Genomic DNA, 19170 nt, shown 5'->3' with positions numbered 1-19170 from the left:
ACCTGTATACAGCAACACTGCCAATTGTTCAACTATGTATATTGGTAGAATAATATATAATGACAACAACAAATTGTTATTTAATTATTATTATTATTATTCATAGCAGTACAATTCTTCAATGAGTTATAAGGAGAGCAATTAGATTTACATTATGTAGGGCCTAAGGCTTAATCGATGATGAACCATTTCTTTTTACAATTTGAAAATAGATGATCATCGATCTCTCTGTTACAATGAAACGTATCATGATGACTACTCTTCACTTTCCTCATAATCTTCACCTTCTTCCCATTCGCCTTCATCGTATTCTCCTTCTTCATAACCTTCACCTTCTTCCTCACCACCGCCTTCTTCAGTTTCTTCTTCAGTCCTGTTAGCCACCACCACAGTGGAAGCTCCATGAAGTTGTTCCAACACGCTAGCATCATGTTCAATCAATTCCTTATCTAACACACCGTCCTCAGTGTTCACATAAACCATCGTTTCATCTCCTGGTTTTCCATAATTGAATTTTCCTCCTCCTTGTTTTTTCTGATTGGTCACAAATCGGTGAGGTCTTCGATCGTGTTCATTCGAAACTGTGCGATGCTTTTTGTGTTGTTTTCCAAGATCTTTTGGCTTGGGAAGCATGACATTGATTTCATCCATCTTGTTTGAAAATGTTGTTTTCTTTGAAAAATCAAGCGTTAGAGAAATGCTTATTTACAAATGTGAAGCTTTTTTTTAGTTTTTAAATTGCGATTTGTTGCATCGCCTTTTAATACTCTTGCCACCTGTGTCGAATGCTTTTTGACAAGCAGCAAAATAAATTCGTGTTTTTTCCTTTTTAGAAATAAGTTAAAAAAGGCAATTTTGATAAACCTGCTGGTTGTCAGAGAACGCAAGTTTTCTACTTTTGTTCGGTAAGGGAGCACCCGTTGTATCTTCCTTCTTCTCTTATCCTTTCCAAAGAAAACACATGTTCAGGCCCACACGTGTTAAATTCAACATCATCAATCGACAAACTGGAGGTGGTGACTCTACTACTGTTTCGCTGAAGTTTCGAGTAGACAGAAGCAATTTTTTACTGTGTTCCTGCAAAAACTCGATTAAAAAACCAACCGAAAAAAAATGTACCCACATCCAATAGCAACACCCGCTACAAAGAGAAAAGTCACAGAAACAGACAAGATCATGGAAGCCATTGATAACACTGATCAACAAGCAGACACAAGTGTTGTCGACAGTAAAAACGCTCGCACCATCAAGGAATACAAGAAAAAGTACGAGCTATATGAGAAGTATTGCGAAAAACACCTTACACCATCATCAAGAACTATGTTGAGTGTATTCCGGACACAAAAAGGGACGTGAGATTTTGGCCAAGAATTAATGGATCCACTATTTATAGATCTAGAATTGGAAAAGACACACTTTCCAAAGATATGAAGTCCTTTTTATTGGAGAACAAGCATTGTCTACCATCAGACGTGCAATATGAAATTGATAAGAAAGGAACTTTGGAGAATTCTAAAATAGGTATTGATAGATATACTGGACACTTTTACCAGAAGAACCTCAACAACAATTTTAGCAAGTTGCAACGGAATCACTCAATCCGATATTAAAAGACACGGTAATTGGAAGAGCAATTCCGTACCAGACAGATATCAAGCAGTCAATGCAAACACAGCAACCAAAACTGCCCTCAAAATTGGTGAAAAACTTGTTGAAACAACAAACATCCAACAAAAGCAGAGGGTCAGTTTGAAAATACAAAAATTAATCCATGCAAAATGTTCACAAATTGAATGTTTAACAATTGCACAATAAACTTTTAATTCACTGCAAAATCATTTTAGCCTTGTTGGATTTTTTCTTGATCTTTTTTTTGGAATGAAGGATTTTGTGAAATATTTGGGAGCTGTGGTATTTCTTTGATTGTCATATTCATTCCATTATAATGGTCTGTTAAAGGAATATCTGGAAGAGAGAAACCTCGAACTTCATCAGAAGCATGCAATATAAGAAATATACAATATTCACCTTGGCAAAATTGTTTAACGGTCGCATGTGGGTATTTGCCTCTTATTACAGAGAATAATAGTTCTTCATAATTGGTGGTAATACAACTTGACTTGAAATTGGGATGATGAGTAGCGAGATGAATGAAACTATTTAGAGTATACAAATATTTTTCGTTTTCTTGGAATAATTTGTCAAGTTTTTGAATTGGGTTCTTAATTGCGTGAGCTTCTTTGCAACATGTTTATCATTATCATTAATTGCATCATATATTGCTCTGGGTAATGATAAATATATGGCGATTTCTTTAGCTTGATTGGTATTAATATCGTTCAGAGCTTCAATTATTGCAAGACAGGTTAATTTAAGACAAGGCCTTAATGCCATTATATCTGTAGGAGTAACCTCTTCTCTATCGAGAAGTATAAGTTTGGATATTTTTGCATAAGTTCTACAATGGTTGTCATTGAAATCAATTCATTGGTTATTTTACTATTGAACAACACATTTCTTTGATTTTTGAGATTGTGAACTTAATCATTCAAAAAAACAAAATCCTTATTGGTTTTTTTGATTTCTTGTTGAACAGTAGAAGCGTCTATTTCACCATCAGCGCAACCACATACTATTTGTACCACATCTTGAAATGAGGTCATAATCTCTCGGAATTTTAAGATTATATAATTTGAAACATTTGTTTCAGCACAAATTGGAAACCATCCTAAAGGAATATGCTATGTATTATCTATTGCGTCATTGAAAAATAGAGCATCTCTTCAGCAATCTGATGAATTCCAAAATTCTTGACATCATCAATTGATTTGCAAGTCCGTTCACTTCCAACAATTTGATCACCCATTATGTCAAAATGTTTCAAGACTTTCATTCCATCAACAGATATACAGACTTCTTTGCATTGAGATTGAGATAACTGACTTGTCAGCATTGATTTTAAATTGGGAACAAAACCAATGCATCCTTTGGGTGTCCATTGTTTGACCGTTGATAAGCTTGGGATGATGAGATTGTAATGCAAATGATTATGCCAATTACATGGAACATATTGATTCCGAGCTCCACCCATTCTCAAGAAGAATTGTTTACCACAACAATACTTTGTCACCAACCAAAACCGATTTCCTCTTCAGAATATTCATGGTGATGTGGATCTCTGCTGTAATTACGTAATTGATTCAGTATGAATCTCATGAAAAATGTTTCTTGGAAGGGTTTATAGGAAGGAAGATTAGGACGAGCAAATTGAGGTGAAACAAAATGATCACATTTAGGTTTTTTTGTAGATTGTTCGTCAACAGATTTTTCTTTTTTCTTCCAATTTAATTCATATGCATGATTTGTATTTCGAAAGAGTTAGAGGATATTCTTTTCTTGATTATTGATGGGAATGTGTGGTAAAACAATATTCAATAATTCATACATTAACAACGGATATTGAAGCACTTGTTTAGGCTTTTGCAATTCTCCATTTTTGACTTTTTCAGTGATTGATGCTTTTTCATTGATGATTTCATCAAGATTTGTTTTACCTTGGTTGATGTTAAATGATGATTTCACCTCTTTCCAATGGAATAATTGTTTTTGATCATCGTTTATGTTTGTTGATCGAAACTTTGTCGGAGGGAGCTCTTCCTTGGCCGATGCATTGGTTGGAACGGGTGCTCCGTTTGTTCCTGAATAGAGAGGATTGTTTTTAGTGCATTTCAATCATTGTTTTAAGTTGAGGACTCAAAAGTACTTAAAAACCTTTATTCGATGATTACACGTATCAACAACAAATAATTTCGAATGACTAAAGCTTAATGCCATTCCTGTCGGGTACTGAAAGGAATTAAGGTCTTTTCCGTAGAATCCCATTTCAATTTCGCCATCGCGCGATAGAACATGTACTTGATGGAAGTCCCAGTCGGTAATTATGAAAGAACCATTACATTTATCGACAATAATTGACTCTGGAGAGATGACGTGCTGAGACTGATGATGATGGCATTGGAAAGAATTAAGGTAGTTTCCAGATCTTGAAAAAACTTGAACTAATTATGAACATCGCCACAATTGGTTGAAATGGTTTAAGATAATTCATTCTCCGATAAATCCAAGAATACTTACTTCGATTGTTCCCATTGTCACACACTACTAAATTATTCAAATGATCCAAGTCTATTCCTCTTGGATATAACAATTGTCCAGGGTTGCTTCCTTCTGAAGAAATCGTATATTCAACTTGTCCGTTTTGAGACAATACTACTATTCTATGAGAAAAACAATCACAGACATAAATTCTCCCTTCAAAGTCCACACAAATTCCTGTAGGCGCTTGAAAAGGTGAGGACAGTTTCCATAGTTGTTTTCCGTCATACGAATATTTGTAAACATATTCCCTAGATGTAATGAGCAATGTGTTGTTCGTATGAATTGCCATATAATTTGGTTTGTCACAAATGTCAATCACTTGCTTTAGAGTTAGGTTGTGCAAGTTAAAAATCTTCACTCGCTTATTGTCGTGGTCAGAAATAAATAAGAGTTGTGAGAAATGATCAATAACTACATCGAATGGATTATTAAACTCTCCATGGTTGTTTCCTTGGCTTCCGATGATGGTAAGCAGTTCAAACTGTTTCTTCTTCTCTACGTCATTCGAACTACTGGAGAGTATGCACGAAGGTGATGTGTTAGAATTTTGAAAAGAGGCTCCTAACAGGAGAGAATTTTCAAACTCATCCTTCTGCAAATTGTGTTTCAATTTTTTTGAATTTTCTAGCATTAATAAGGGGTTATTTACAATGGTGGTGGTTGGATGCTGGAAAGGATGATTGCAACCTCCGTCTGCTTCGGAACAGACAAAAGAGTGTTCCAAAAACGTTCGCTTCATTTTGTGGGTGCGTATAAACTAAATTTTGTAATTATTATATTAAAAATCTGTGTGTTGGGTACAATTCATGATCATCATCAAATTCTGAATGATTCAAGCAAGAAATTCGTTCATAGAAGGCATAAATATTTTTTTTAGCAAAAAAAAAGTATATTCTTCTTTTTGCTGGAGCGAAGCAGCTGCTTGACAACCACGATTGAAACCTTTCATCCTTGCCAATTTCATTGATAAATGTTTTTAGAAGCATAATCAATCTGGCCCATTATTTTAACAAACGGTCAATTTCCTCAACAACAGGACGAATTTCGGAAATATTTCTTGTTGGATGCTATCAAATTTGATCCTTTTGTTGTTATCAGAAAAGAAAAAATTTGAACTAATATCGACTGAAAAGAGATCGCAAGTGAGGAAATCATCAACATCCAAAACAACACTAACAAATGGTACAACCACCCAATTCATCACCGCCATCCCTTCGGAATATAAAGAGTAAAATATTTACGATAAGGACGTTTTACATTTTGGTGTTAGCGTTATCTGTGATTTCTGTGGTGGTTTTTATTAGTTCCTATCGGGGAGAAGCACCAACTGTAAATCAGGAGGAAGAAACATTGTTACATGAAGGGCGTGATGGTAAAAAACATCATGATATATTGGAGAAATCGGATAGGACAGAAAGATCTTCGTCATCGGATTTGGAACATGGATTTCGTCCTTCGGAGCAGCAAGGTGAAGAGAAAGGTCTTGAAGAACAAAAGAAACCTGAAATTAAGGAATTAACAATTTGGTCGACAAGTTTTCGTAGGTTTCAATTTCATGAGTTATTGAAATTATATATTTTGTGGATCAATTTCATTGTCGATTGAATGATTGAAACTTCGATGAACTATTTCTTTATATTAATTTCATGATATTTCCAATCATAATATCCATCACTCACACCCCGAATCAAAAGACATTTCCCCAATATTTTGTTTGAGACATTTTATGAAAAACATTTTCGAAAAGAAGACAGGAATTAAGGTGAATATTATTGAAAAATCACTGAGTGGACATTGTCACTTAACGGGACATTGTGCTAGAGATTTGAGAGTATTAAACCATGACAGTGCTAAAGGAGAACATGGATGCACTGTCCCAACAGCAAAAGCCTTGTACGAAGCTTACAAGTCAGATCCAGTTTTCAAAAACGTGGATCTCATAATGTGTGATCACAACATTGCCATGTGTGAATTATACATGCCATTTGATGTTCCAATGGTTCTCTACGCAACAACAAGGTAGGTTTGGTTCAATTTTTGGTTTGCAATCATTAACACTCTTTTTAATGAATTGTTATGAAATCAGATATGAACTCTGGAGACATGATCCACATAGATGGAAAAATTTAAACGAAAATATCAAGCTTATTGCAAGTAAGAAACAACATACAGTTGTCGCAAACAATTTGTATGATGCCAAATATTTGAATTACTTTACTGGAATGTATGTTCCAGTACTGGACAGCTTTTGTGGTTATTCAGCAGATGAAGGAACATATAATCCAAAGAGGACTGAAATTTTGATTGGTCCCTCAAGACTCTCTGTGAACCTTAACAATCTTTTATTGAACGAGTTTTACGGTTATGCTAAAAAAGATCAGTCCTCTCTCAAGTTATCCACAATTCGTGAACTTTATTCTCATTACAAGTACTCGGATTTGGCAAGCCATCCAGCTATTGTGGTCATTCCTTATCAATTATCTGTGATGAGCTTTTTCGAATATTATAGATTGGCTATTCCAATCTATTATCCAAGTGTGGAATTATTGACTCAATGGCACATGCAACATCATATTTTATCTGAGAAAACATGGCATATGGTTTTACAGAGAAGACCTGGCCGAGGATCTCCTATTGAACCCCATCCAAAATCAAACATTCCAAAAGAAATGGATCCTAACAATGAAGAAAATGCAGCAAGTGTAAAATATTGGAATGAATTTAGCGATCTCTATCAATGGCCTCATGTCATTTACTTTTCATCCATTGAAGATTTATATCAAAAACTTTCTAAAGCTACCCCAGACTACTACAAGGAAATTAGTAACAAAATGCAGGAATATAATCAACAGTTACAGGATCATCTCATCAAACAATGGACTGGAATTGTTGAACGAGTGGCAGAACACAAGCAACAAGGAAGAAAAACATTTCCCAATTTTAATGAGGCAATGAAAGCGCTGTGGAATAAGGAATCTAAGTGTGACATATAAAATATATGCTCGTTATTTCCACAAAACCTTCTTCATAAATAAATTGATCAATCATCATGAACACAATATTGCAGGGGTGGAAGTGGAAAAAAATGCCCATTTGTTGTAAAATCAATTGGTTGATAGAACGGATTCTTTATTCTACGTCGCATATGTCACATTTCGCGTATACATCTAGTTTGGAGGTGAATAAATAAGATTTGCATCGACTCCGTCACACTTCAAATTTTTTGAAATTTCATCTTACTGCCTACAACATTGGTGGTACAGATTTTTTAGTTGAAGCATCCTAAGCTGAGGTTTCGTTTCAATCTTATCAATCATATCAAAGGATAAAGATTTAAATACAAGTTGTCTAACTCGTAAAGAATCTGTTTATTCGTTGAAATCGCGGTAACAACCTTTTTCAGGCGAAGGAGAATATATCGCATAGCTAGTTCGTCTATTAAGAGAGGTCAATGGAAATTCAACTAAACATATTCCTATAGTATCCAATAACCTTGATTAGTGTCTATGTGAAGAAGTTCTGAAGTACTCTCGTTTACAAGAATATTTAGTCGCATTATTGTTCATTACCGCTTTTGGAGCATTTTAGTGCTGGGGTACGTTCAGAGTTGATTTTCTTCATTATTACAGTTTAATGGGAATTCAACTGTTTATATTTAATAAGAGGTCCTTCGGATAGATCCTTTTTATGTTTGATATATATTGAACTGATCTCGTTTACAAGAATATTAGATGGCATTACTATAACGTTGAAAATATCTAAGAATTTTTGACCAAAATGGTCTCTTTCACATTGTGTTCTTAAAATTTTTCTTTAGTACCTTTTGTTCACAATTAATAGGGCTCCATGGAGATTCTTCCAACCATATTCAGGAGGTGTCCAATGAGTTTAGGTATATCGATGGTGATGTACATCTGATCTACTATCCTTTTCTTGAATATTGTGTTGTTTTTCTTTTCTATTAGAATATTCAAGCATTTTTTGGAAGAAGATCTTTCTGTGTTGATTTTCCCAATTTGAAATTCAATTGTTTAATTTCGATACCATATTTTTGGATCAGATGGATTTATGTACTAATTACCGACTGTTATACTTTAATTTTCTAGAATATTAAATAGCTCACATGCTGTTAAAACACTTGTTTGATTTTCTTCATCAATACAACACCATGGAATTTTGTCTCTCAAATTTTTGTATGTAAACACTGCTATGGAGTAGTCTTTAACACGAGAAGGTTTGAAATTCTTTCATTTGCTTAATAATATCGTATTGTTAACATCTTGTTGATAGGCAAAGTCTTTAAAACCGACAGAAAAAAAATGCCAAGACAACGCCAGTCAAAATCACACTCTTTCTCACTAAAACAGGTTACAATCCGATCATTGTGGTGGTGAATTATGCAACTCTCATGGAAGTAAATTCTATGCGTTCAAAAAAGAAATAGGACATAAATCGCCTCGGGATTGTTATGGGAATAATGTTGAGTGATGAGAACAATCTTGTTTGTGATCATGATCATACCAACCACAGCAAGAAAAGCAAGGTCGAGAAAAATTGTTGTGGAATTTCTCTGCAAGATTATGAACAATATTTGCTCAACGACAAAATTTATGATTGCACAAACCAAGTGATAGGAATACCGATCAATAACAGAATTTACTCAACGAATGTAATTTAATTGTTTCAAAAAACAAGGATCAAAATGTAATGCATGTAGAACTCTTGCAAGAAAGTTGGGTAAATGGAAAAAAAATCATACATATGAAGACTTGTGTTCGAGTAAGTTCCGAGGGCGGGACCATCTTCAACATCCAACAATCATTGACAACCATATCAAGGCTTTACGAAGTGAATTATAATCAATGAAAAGCGTACCAATTACTGAACTGGAAGTATATGAAAAATTGTTCAAATGCATCCTCTCAAACAACAAAACCATATCCTCCTGAGGTTGCTTATTATTGGGAATCTATACGTTTCCATTCATCTGAACGAGTGTTACAGCTTCTAAAAGGGAATAATAACAACAGCAATATTCATGTTCCTCATCCGGATTCCCTTAAGAATTGGTCAGGACCCACCTATTTATGGTCACCTATACACTGACGAAACTATTAAGAAACTTCTTCATCTCCAATTTGAATTTTTGTAATTTTGAGCCTAAAATATCCATACAATAATTCAAGAACACTCAACCGGTTGAAAACTGCTTTTTGAGAACGAAATAAATTTCAAACTCTTTCTCAGCCACCCAAAATGGAATATGAACGGGTATGCACGACTAGAGCTGACTTGATATGTGAAAGTATATTGTCTTTGGTAAATTTCCAGCCAACCTCAGAATTGGTGTTGCTGTGAAATAGGGTGTTCAAAGGATGGAAGAATTGGCTTTTTCACTTTTCATAATATTATTAAATCCAAAAAGTCTCAGAGGCAGCATGTTCATTTTTGCTTTTTTTCTTTGTCCATAGATTCAAGTGTTGGAAGAAACTTGGAAAAAAGTATCTCCTTAAAACCTGAACCTAATAATTTCTCAATTTCTTCTTTGCTACATAAAAAGGCAGCATTTTCGTAGTTTGGGTTGAATTTTTTTGGCTCGAGAGAAATGTGAGGATGTATAATGATTGAGAGCGAGTGGTTAAATATCTTCATAAATTCAGTATAATTTTTTGACCACCATTCATATGACTTCGGTACTGATAAGGCTTTTGATACAATAATGTCTTCATTTCTGTTAAGCTTTTCTAGTGGTACTGACTTATAGTTGTCAAAATAAAACAGCTTATGATGAGTGAATTTATATCCTTCGTCTAAATGTAAATCCTTTCCAATCAAGCACTTAATACTGACTTTCAACATAAAAAGTGAAAGCTTATTAGATTCGTCTTCAGAAGGTCTTTCAAGTGCTAATAAACAATCCACATGAGCCGTGTTACTGGGTCTGAATAATATGTTCACAATTCTTTCAGGGTAATCTCTTGCATAATTGAAATACAATTCTTCTCCGGTGCAATCTGATTCATCCCATCCTTTTTCTTTGCAATATTGTTTGTATCCATTTGATGTCAATACTCTTTCGCATGTAAAAATTATGTCTTCAATATTTTCGTTGGTTTTCAAGTTAGAAAGTAATGTACTCAATACCAAATTATGTAATGATGATTTAATAGAGACTAGAGTATTAGGATTGATTGAAAACAAACGATAAACCTTCTCTGCTTGCTTCCGCTTTGATTGGCCCAATAAATTGCTATTGGCTCGACTTGTAATTATCTGTACCACGAGTGACCCTTTCACACTATGCAATATCGGTGGCAATTTAAAAATAAAGAACAGATCCAAAAAAAGAGAAAAAATGCTTCAAAGAAACAATTCTCACGTTCCCGATTCAAATATGATGAGCGATGAGACTCAATCCGGGCTGCTGCCTTCATCGTCTTATTCCTCTCTGATTCAAACAGGAGATATGATTACCATTCAAGTTCCTGTGCAAGGCGGACTTCAAAAGCCTTCTCATTCTGTTGGTGGATCATCCTCCGAATCGGGTAGTTGTGAAGTGATCAGCAAGAAATCATCAACTAGGAACAGCACAGTTGCTCATGCTTCATATTATCACTTGTTGTATGATTGTCCTGAACCTGTTTGCCCACCCGATTTTGTGATTAATATTAAATTAATTGATATGAATATGGCCAAGGTTCAAATCAAGGTTCATAAAGTGTTCTTGGCCGTAGAATCGACATACTTCCGTGTTTTGGTCAATTCGGACTTCTCAGAAAATCAAACATCAGAAGTAGAGTTTGAGCTTACATCCATTGAACGGGATGTGTTTGAACAAATTATTTTGAAATACATTTATGGAGAGAGAACTTTAATCATCGACAAAGGGTTGCCATACGCTTGTACATTATGCCTTGCTCACTACTTACAAATTAATGCTCTAGAATGTCAATTGTTGCAACAAATGACAAAAACAGCCAAGTACACACGGCAACATTTAATTTATTATTCTCAATTACGTGATCACACCATGCTAGCTATCAACTCTAGTTTCCTCTCTCAATCTTTGATCGCGTTTGGAAAAGACATTTCAAAAAAGAAAGACGAGGTTATCAATTTGCCGGTTGAATTTTTCATTTGGCTAGTTTCGTTGGATAATCTTAATGTCAGCAACGAAGACGAAGTCTATGATTTGGTGAATGAATATGTTGAAAAGAATGAGCACAAGCTAAGCACTAGCAATCTTTCACACATTGCAAACAATTCTAGCGATACAGGCGGAGCAGGTGATTCTAAAAACTCTATTGAAAGTGTTTGGATGAATGTGAGAGTTCCATTCTTGTCGGATCAAAAAGTTTTAGATTTCATGGACAATAGAAGGATTTCTACTGAGTTGAAAATATCATTACTCCGTAAAAGACAAGTCTATGCCATATATCGAGAGAAGTTTAAAAAGAAGGCATTGGCCTCCAAGCAACACCAACACCAACACCCAGTTCCACAGCCACCACAAGATGGCCAAGTGAATGCCAGCATGTCTGTCGAGACTAACAATGGAAGTGATTCTAAACCCGTAACCGATATTACCCCTTCTGCTTCGGTGACTGCAGCATCACTAGCTGAGGATTTGATGATTGATTTGGATGACCCTCAATTTATCAAGAGAGGAAATATTGTCGAATATCTCATCACAGGAAGTAAGGGAGTTATTCAAATATGGGACATCAATAACAATGAATGTCTTTCCTCCTTCCCAACGGATTCATTCGTAAGATGTCTCGCACTGTACGAGCGTAATTATTTATTGAGTGGTGGTCATGATAAGAAGATCAAAAAGTGGAATTTGAGAACAAATGAATGCGAACTGGTCTTGAAAGGTCATACAGACTATGTCCTGTCATTTGCGTTAGTGGATGACAGTTTATATAGCGCAGGTGGTGTTGGTGATTCCACAGTAAGTTTGAGTTTTTTTTAGATATTTTTTTCTTAATCTTGTTTAGGTTAAAAAGTGGAATTTACGTACCAACCAACTTGAGGCATCTCTGGAAGGACATCAGAAAGCAGTTCTTTCTCTCATTGCCTACAGTGACTTGTATGTATTTAGTGGAGGAGAAGATTCTACTATTCGTAAATGGAACGTAAGAACAAACAAGTGTGAACTGGTAATCACAGCTACAGCACAAAGCGATGACAAATTATGGTGTTTAGCCATCTACGGAGATGCCTTATTTGCAGGAGGTTCTAAGGGTAAGATTTACCAATTTAATGTCAATGACGGAAGATTAGAAAAAGAATGGACTGCTCACGAGAATATTGTGTGGTGTCTTCTTGTTCATGAAGATTATTTGTACAGTGGATCTAAGGATAAGGTCATTAGAAGATGGAATTTACTGCAAACTCCTGAAACAGTCGTATCGTCTGACTCTCAAGTTGCCGCTACTAACACTCCTTATGTGTGTGATGCGGTATTGAAGGAGCATACAGATAGTGTCAGAAGTTTGAATGTTTATAATAATTATTTGTACTCAGGAGGAGGCGATGAAAAGATCGTAAAGGTAAGTGAGGAATTTGATATTCACACCATTTGAATTTCAAGCCGTATTATTTCTGTTTGATGTTGTACTTGTATTTCAACCGCACAGTGGTCTTTGCTTTCTTTAACTAAGGAATCTGTCATGACGGCTGAAGAATATATTTGTTCTGCATTACTGGCCTAATTTCCAACATTGAGAATCACAAATAAACTGGCCGTGACTTTGAAAGTGTGCAATGCTTTAATACCTAGCGAATTGGGCTTTAACATTAATTTGGATGGAAAAGCCTTGTTGCATTCTCTTAATAGCGTTGCTTTTGCTGAAGCTATGTTGATTATTGACAGAAATTAATCCATTCATGAAATATCCAAAGGTCATATGCATTATTGGATTTTCGATTTATCAAGCATTCCCTTAATATTTTCAATGACTGCTTCGGGATTATCGATCGCAATATTATGAGATGCATTCCAAATTATTTTCCATTCGGATTGAGATGACAATTTTAGAACGTCTTTGGCCAACTCTTCAATCACTTGTGCATTACTCGCCATGTATTTCAAATGATCCTTGCATTCTTGGGAGTCATCTGAAAAGTGATTTTGGGCGCACGTGCCATTAATGCTGGCACCTGCTGTTAAAATCATGAGGGGCAAGTTTCCAAAGCTCTTCTTGTTTGCGAGAACTTGTTGTGCGGAGGTTGTAGCAAAGTGAGAACCTTCCGAATAAATCACATTCGAGTACTTATTGGAAAGTGTTGAAAATCGAAGTATTTTCCAGTCATTGGCAGTAAGATTTTCCTTATTAAAGGGATTTAGAACTCGATCAGGCTGAATCAATGCTGTCAAACGGAGCGATCCTAACGGAGCTAAAATTCTTCCAGTATTTAAATAAAAATTCTCTTTTGCTAAATCATTGGCTATTGTCTGAGGGTCGATGCTCTTGTCTTGTGCCAATCGAAAGGCAATGGTTTGATTTTCATGAGATGGATCAATGAGAATGAGGCCAGAAACCTTTTCTGGAAAAATGGAAGTAAAGAGACGCATGTTCATTCCTCCAAAGGAGTGTCCAATTAAAAGTAGTTTCTCAGTTATATTGTTTGTTGTTAAGAGATGGTCCAATTCGTTCACAATTTGTTGTGACGTTCGAGGAGAATATCCGGAATCACTAAATGAGTAACCAGCTCTATCATAAACACAAAATTTCGTGTACTTGGAAATTTCGTTTTGAATCGTAGACCAATAAATGGATGACGAAGAAACTCCAAGGCCGGAATCCTGTTGGTGATTTTTCCAATCCAAGTTGAACATGTTATGCAATTACAGCGATCCCATCATTTCAATAATCAAATAATGCAAAATTGAAACACCTACCACTACGATTGTTGGATAATTATTGGTTGGAGTGCCTTTGCAGTCCATATGAATTCTGTATGAACTACCATCCTTAGGATTTGTAATTGTGACAAGTTTTCCTGCAGGCATGACTTCATCCACTGCATAACCAAAAGATTGATAAAGGAATGCTACAGAAAGTGCGAATGGAAGTACGAATAGTAACACGCAAAATATTGATTTGCATATCGTGTTGAATATGCAATATTTTGTTGCTTTCAAACTTTCCTTAATCTTTTCAACCATAGAATTAGATTCATTATTGAGAGATGATTTTGAGTGTCGTCTCATTAATCCAACATTTGCATGATCTCTCAATTCTTCATCGTAATAAGTACTATTTTCATATTCATGTCGATAATACCTAGCATTTGTTCTATAATCTAAAAATCCATCATCTTCTTCCGATCGTGAAGATCGAGGTCTTAATAATTTATCATAATGAAATATTTCAGAGGTACCTCTCAGTTTGACCCATTTGTATTTGAAAACATTCATCACAAGACTTAAAAACCCAAGCGCAATCAATCCTAAAGAGCAAATACCTGCCACGTATTCAACCTCCGCAACGCAAGCATAAGTAATAAATGCTATAAATCCAATAATTATCATCAATGAGGATAAGAGACATCTCAATATTAAAAAACACTATTAAACAAGTTGTTAATCATCAACAAATGAATGATTCATCAGTAAAATTTGTCGCAAGATCAACACATAATTGGTTATGAACCTCTACCTACAGTTAGCGAAGGAAATTGCTTTTGCATATTCCTACTGTCCAAGCATGATTTTATCAATACATCAGAGAACCCATCCAATAACACCAGCACGCAATAAATAAAACAAATCACTAAAATCCAAACAGAAGAATAGGAACTATCATCATATTCATCATTATATTCCAATACCCAACATGAACAACCGTCGTGGATCACCACACAGACTCTATTATTCGTAATAATACTCACTTTGTAATTGTATAAAACCCTTCCAACTCCGATTGAACAGAAAATAAAATCCCAACTCCGAGAGAAGGTAATCCAACCAGGAACAACACGAGCGCTGAAGAAACGAAAAACGCGAATCGATGAATTTTATGAAGACGCATTTTTTTCTGTTGTTGGTTGGAAACACTGAATTTGGAAAGGAGGAGCTTCTGGAAAGGATCTTATTTTTCGTGCAAGAATTGCAAAGGGGTGATTGAAGAGTGAGTTCATTGATCAAAACGAACAATGATGTTCGGTTCCACCAAGTATTAATGGGTATGATGTTCATGAAGGTGATTCAAGAAATTTTGAGTGAATGAACCATCTTGTTTTCCTCTTGACACGCAAATTGGGCAATCCAGTGTGGTCGAGTCTGAGTCGTGACATGATTCACAATGTTGAACAAGCTCAGATTCAGTTAATTGAGGGAAGAGACAAATTGGACAATCCCAATTCCAAACTTGTTGTTCATAGATAGTTTGTCCACATATTAATCGATGCTCATCATAGAAGGCTTTTGCAATATAAAGTCCACAACTGGAGCAATAAATTGTTTGATTTACGCATGTTGTTTCGTGTTCATGTAAATCGCAGAATGCAAGAGCCAAATCACAAAACTTGCAAATGACAATTCTAAATTGACACTCATTTTGCATGTGTTCTTCAAGATGTGCTTTGTCCATCTTTTCGTGACATTTAGAACATTCACATTCTTGATGGAACTGTGACTTTCTTTTTCGCTTAATTTTACAACATTGTTGCATTTGGTACAATTGTACACATTTCTTTTACAGTGAGATAAATGCATCACATAAGTTCTCTGTGATACAGCTCTTTTACAGTTTTCACATTCAATCATATCAACATTATCAATGACAACAGGTGGTTGAGACGTTGCGATGGAGGAGAATGTGGTAGACAAAGATGTTTCAGATGGTTTTTCAGTGGTCTTGCTATTATTGGTGGTTCGTTTTTCTTCTTCATCATCAAAATCCAATGCAGGAGCAAAATCCACCTTAATACTAATAACGTTAAATAACGCCTGATGATAATATTTGAGAATCTACTTACTCAAGATAGTGATCACTAATGACACAAATAGAATAATCGGGCTCGCATTTAAGTACCTCAATAAAGTATGATTTTCGTCCATATACAACTGGAATAGACATGCCTTCATTGAGGGTGCTGAAATTTCGATATGCATTTTCTAATAAGGACTTATGATTTTGCATCTTGTAAAAGTCTTTTGAGTGTGGTTGCAATTTGATAAATGTGCCCTTATTCAGTGAAACGCATCTGATATTTAATTTCACTCCTTCCTTAATAAATAAACATTTCATAATCCAATCTGGTAATATCATGCACGAATCTGGAGCTGTAAATTGTTGGCAGCCGACATATTGTTTCACTCATTTTCCATTGTCAATTTCAAACATTAGAGGAAAGTGTAAATCAGAGGAATTAAATATTGTGTCCGCAGCAGAAGGTGGAAGTAGAATACGATTTCCATATTCAAATGTGGATGGAATGGTAAACTCATTTGCGTATAATTCTTTAGCATATGTGGCGCTGTAGCATCCATCACTAACAATTTGGCAACCACTTTCATGTTAGAAAATGGAGGATACGATGGATCCATTCAATGTTATCAAAATGACAAGAGTACTTTTTCTGTGGCAACTATCACCTCTGTAACTAGAGGCTGTCATTGCGTCATAGTTGGCATATGTTCTCATGTCCACACGAGCACCGTTATCAATGAGTGACTGTCTAATGGACAATATCACTGTCTCCATTGTAATTGATTTTTTGCCTGACCATGTATTATTGTTGAGAGAATCAATGCAGAATGTACCTCCAAAACTCACTTGTCCTGTGAATATTTCAAATCGAGGTCGAATGACTCGAATAAAAGGTGCTTCGGATGGGAAAGTCGCTGGGAATTTGACCTCCAGAACAACATCTGTATTGTGGGTGTCAAATTTCTTGGCATGCTCAACGAGATCTTTGCCCAACAGTGAATCTTCAGGAAATCCAAATAATCTCACTTCCCAAACAAATGGATTGTCACCAATAGGACGAACTGAAAATCCTGCTTTCTTTGTGTTTTCTTCATTCTTTATAATTTTGTAGAGTTCTTTCATAATGTATTTTCTCGAGTCCATGCTCAAAGGCAATGATCCACTGTTATCATCTCCCCATACCATCTTGTAAAATTTAAGAGCTTGTTGATCATCTAATTTTGAAACTGGAGTTGAAGTTGCATCTTCTGTCTTTGGCTCATCATCGGCTTCACTTTCATTAGAAGCAATTTGTAAATTCGAAACAAATGGATGTTTCTTATCTTTAGAGTGTGTGGTTGCAACATTATTGATGTAGCTTTGAATTGCCTTATTCAACAATACAGAAAATGAATTGTGTGAAATATCATAACTTAAATGTGAATTCACTTCCATGATGAACTTCTTGTAGGCTTTTTGAGCATTATTTGTCAATTTTTGCCACAACTTTTCATTCTTCTTGTAATCAATTTTCACTCGGAGACGTTGATTGGTTTCTCTCCATATTTCGAAGGATATGACACATCAAAAAAGAAAGTCTCATTGTCAATGGAGAAATGAACCAGCTTTCCTTCTCATCAATTCCATAATATTTAATATCAGGCTCCTCTACAACATCCATTATTGATGGTTTTTTCTTCTTACTCATTGAAGAAGAGGAAGCATTAAGATTCTTTCCTTGCATTGCCTGGCTGAAAATGTCTTGAATAGATTTCAATTTGGGAGTATAGATGGGTGAAAGAGGACAATTCGAATCATTCTTACAGGAGGACAACCAAAGCCTTACTTCCCGATCAATAAAATCTTCCGTTGTTTTAATTTCTCTCTTAATGCTTGTTTGGGTGAGATGATGATGCAAGGCTTCACCTGAAGACACTTCCGATGATGAAACAGTGTTTGCACATGAGGAAGAAGAGCCTTCCAATGTTCTTGATGGACTGGAATGATCACTCTTTTTCAATTGATCTTCTTCCAATGTTTTTACTAGAATTTGTTCAATCTCTTTGAGATCTCGTTGTACTTGTGATGAATCTTTCTTGGCATCATCTCCCGATTGAAACCAATGACTGGGCCAGAAACGACTCTTTCCGAAATTGTGGAAGATGGATGAGGCTGTTGGGTGGGAACTTGAAGTTGCAGAGCTAGAGTTGGAATGGGGCGAATGATTATGAGGCGAGGAATCATCAGAATTGCGGTGGGGTGATGGCTGAGACATTTTTTTAATGGTGAACAGGAACTTGATGTGAAAATAGCATGCTTGGTTTCATGAACTCGAAGTGTTATTGTAGGTGCAAGGTGGAGCAGAATTTTATTGAATTTTGTCCAGGAACCAATCGACATGTGTCACTTGTCATTCTTTTATTCAAACATCAAAAAAATACCATTACAACTTGTTTATTTCTTTCTGCTTCATCGGATCATCACACTTGATTCAATCATTACAAAATGGCCCTCACGTCCAACACCTCTGTAAAACGAGATTTAACTGAAGAATTGCGAGGTGAATTCTACTCGAGTACTTATCGTAAAGTGTTCGTTCCTGCAAAAATTCCTCTCTATTACCGAAAAAGAGTTTGCAACATTTTGTTCTCCATCCAGGAAGGATCCGGATTCAAAAAGAAAACTTCACGCTTTGATGTGTCATTCAATGGAGGAATGAATCAAAATTATCCTGTCACTGAAAACAAACAAATGTCAAGTCGTAATTTAGAAGATGCGCAATGGATACCTAAATTTGGACAGAAATTAATTAGATTTCAAAATATATTAAATTTAGAACATGGAGCTCAAGTGAAAATATTATTTTTCACACCCAATGAACAAACCAATAGTGGAGAAGTGCAGTTGGGAAGAGTTTTGATTGATTTGTTTGATAAAAATGTATTTAATGAAAATACGTCAAAAACCAATGGTGACACGATGGAAACAAGAGCTACCTATGATGTATTGGATTATGAAAATAAGGTAGTTGGAAGAGTGAGCGTGTATATTCAGGCAGAAAATTTAATCCAAAAGAAGTAAATGGATGAAT

General features: G+C 35.4%; 10 protein-coding genes across 10 annotated transcripts; 4 read left to right on the top strand and 6 right to left on the bottom strand.

The window, feature by feature from the left end:
* Nucleotides 1-255: 255 nt before the first annotated feature.
* Nucleotides 256-651, bottom strand: FDP41_004862 (uncharacterized protein; the record flags this gene model as incomplete). The annotated part of the gene is made up of 1 exon (XM_044708323.1): nucleotides 256-651. One exon carries the CDS (start codon nucleotides 649-651, stop codon nucleotides 256-258), a length of 396 nt encoding a protein of 131 aa, XP_044560900.1.
* A 462-nt stretch (nucleotides 652-1113) lies between these two features.
* On the top strand, nucleotides 1114-1610 carry FDP41_004861 (uncharacterized protein; the record flags this gene model as incomplete). Its single annotated transcript, XM_044708322.1, has 2 exons — nucleotides 1114-1283; nucleotides 1349-1610. The coding sequence occupies 2 exons, from the start codon at nucleotides 1114-1116 to the stop codon at nucleotides 1608-1610; spliced, it is 432 nt and encodes a 143-aa protein (XP_044560899.1).
* A 1768-nt stretch (nucleotides 1611-3378) lies between these two features.
* On the bottom strand, nucleotides 3379-4897 carry FDP41_004860 (uncharacterized protein; the record flags this gene model as incomplete). Its single annotated transcript, XM_044708321.1, has 3 exons — nucleotides 3379-3698; nucleotides 3951-4058; nucleotides 4135-4897. The coding sequence occupies 3 exons, from the start codon at nucleotides 4895-4897 to the stop codon at nucleotides 3379-3381; spliced, it is 1191 nt and encodes a 396-aa protein (XP_044560898.1).
* Nucleotides 4898-5337: 440 nt separating this feature from the next.
* FDP41_004859 (uncharacterized protein) lies at nucleotides 5338-7151 on the top strand (the record flags this gene model as incomplete). The annotated part of the gene is made up of 3 exons (XM_044708319.1): nucleotides 5338-5698; nucleotides 5853-6177; nucleotides 6245-7151. 3 exons carry the CDS (start codon nucleotides 5338-5340, stop codon nucleotides 7149-7151), a joined length of 1593 nt encoding a protein of 530 aa, XP_044560897.1.
* Nucleotides 7152-10513: 3362 nt separating this feature from the next.
* Nucleotides 10514-12875, top strand: FDP41_004858 (uncharacterized protein; the record flags this gene model as incomplete). The annotated part of the gene is made up of 3 exons (XM_044708318.1): nucleotides 10514-12112; nucleotides 12159-12713; nucleotides 12801-12875. The coding sequence occupies 3 exons, from the start codon at nucleotides 10514-10516 to the stop codon at nucleotides 12873-12875; spliced, it is 2229 nt and encodes a 742-aa protein (XP_044560896.1).
* Nucleotides 12876-13075: 200 nt separating this feature from the next.
* FDP41_004857 (uncharacterized protein) lies at nucleotides 13076-15197 on the bottom strand (the record flags this gene model as incomplete). Its single annotated transcript, XM_044708317.1, has 4 exons — nucleotides 13076-13969; nucleotides 14066-14734; nucleotides 14830-14965; nucleotides 15058-15197. 4 exons carry the CDS (start codon nucleotides 15195-15197, stop codon nucleotides 13076-13078), a joined length of 1839 nt encoding a protein of 612 aa, XP_044560895.1.
* Nucleotides 15198-15634: 437 nt separating this feature from the next.
* On the bottom strand, nucleotides 15635-16310 carry FDP41_004856 (uncharacterized protein; the record flags this gene model as incomplete). The annotated part of the gene is made up of 2 exons (XM_044708316.1): nucleotides 15635-16097; nucleotides 16147-16310. The coding sequence occupies 2 exons, from the start codon at nucleotides 16308-16310 to the stop codon at nucleotides 15635-15637; spliced, it is 627 nt and encodes a 208-aa protein (XP_044560894.1).
* Nucleotides 16311-16688: 378 nt separating this feature from the next.
* On the bottom strand, nucleotides 16689-17534 carry FDP41_004855 (uncharacterized protein; the record flags this gene model as incomplete). The annotated part of the gene is made up of 1 exon (XM_044708315.1): nucleotides 16689-17534. One exon carries the CDS (start codon nucleotides 17532-17534, stop codon nucleotides 16689-16691), a length of 846 nt encoding a protein of 281 aa, XP_044560893.1.
* Nucleotides 17535-17604: 70 nt separating this feature from the next.
* On the bottom strand, nucleotides 17605-18354 carry FDP41_004854 (uncharacterized protein; the record flags this gene model as incomplete). The annotated part of the gene is made up of 1 exon (XM_044708314.1): nucleotides 17605-18354. One exon carries the CDS (start codon nucleotides 18352-18354, stop codon nucleotides 17605-17607), a length of 750 nt encoding a protein of 249 aa, XP_044560892.1.
* A 230-nt stretch (nucleotides 18355-18584) lies between these two features.
* Nucleotides 18585-19160, top strand: FDP41_004853 (uncharacterized protein; the record flags this gene model as incomplete). Its single annotated transcript, XM_044708313.1, has 1 exon — nucleotides 18585-19160. The coding sequence occupies one exon, from the start codon at nucleotides 18585-18587 to the stop codon at nucleotides 19158-19160; it is 576 nt and encodes a 191-aa protein (XP_044560891.1).
* Between the last annotated feature and the right edge of the window lie 10 nt (nucleotides 19161-19170).

The sequence above is a fragment of the Naegleria fowleri genome (genome assembly GCF_008403515.1).
Source record: "Naegleria fowleri strain ATCC 30894 chromosome Unknown tig41, whole genome shotgun sequence".
In the NCBI taxonomy this organism is placed as follows: domain Eukaryota; phylum Heterolobosea; class Eutetramitea; order Acrasida; family Naegleriidae; genus Naegleria; species Naegleria fowleri.
The sequence above is the reverse complement of the archived record's forward strand: the minus strand, read 5'-3'. Positions and strand labels throughout refer to the sequence as shown.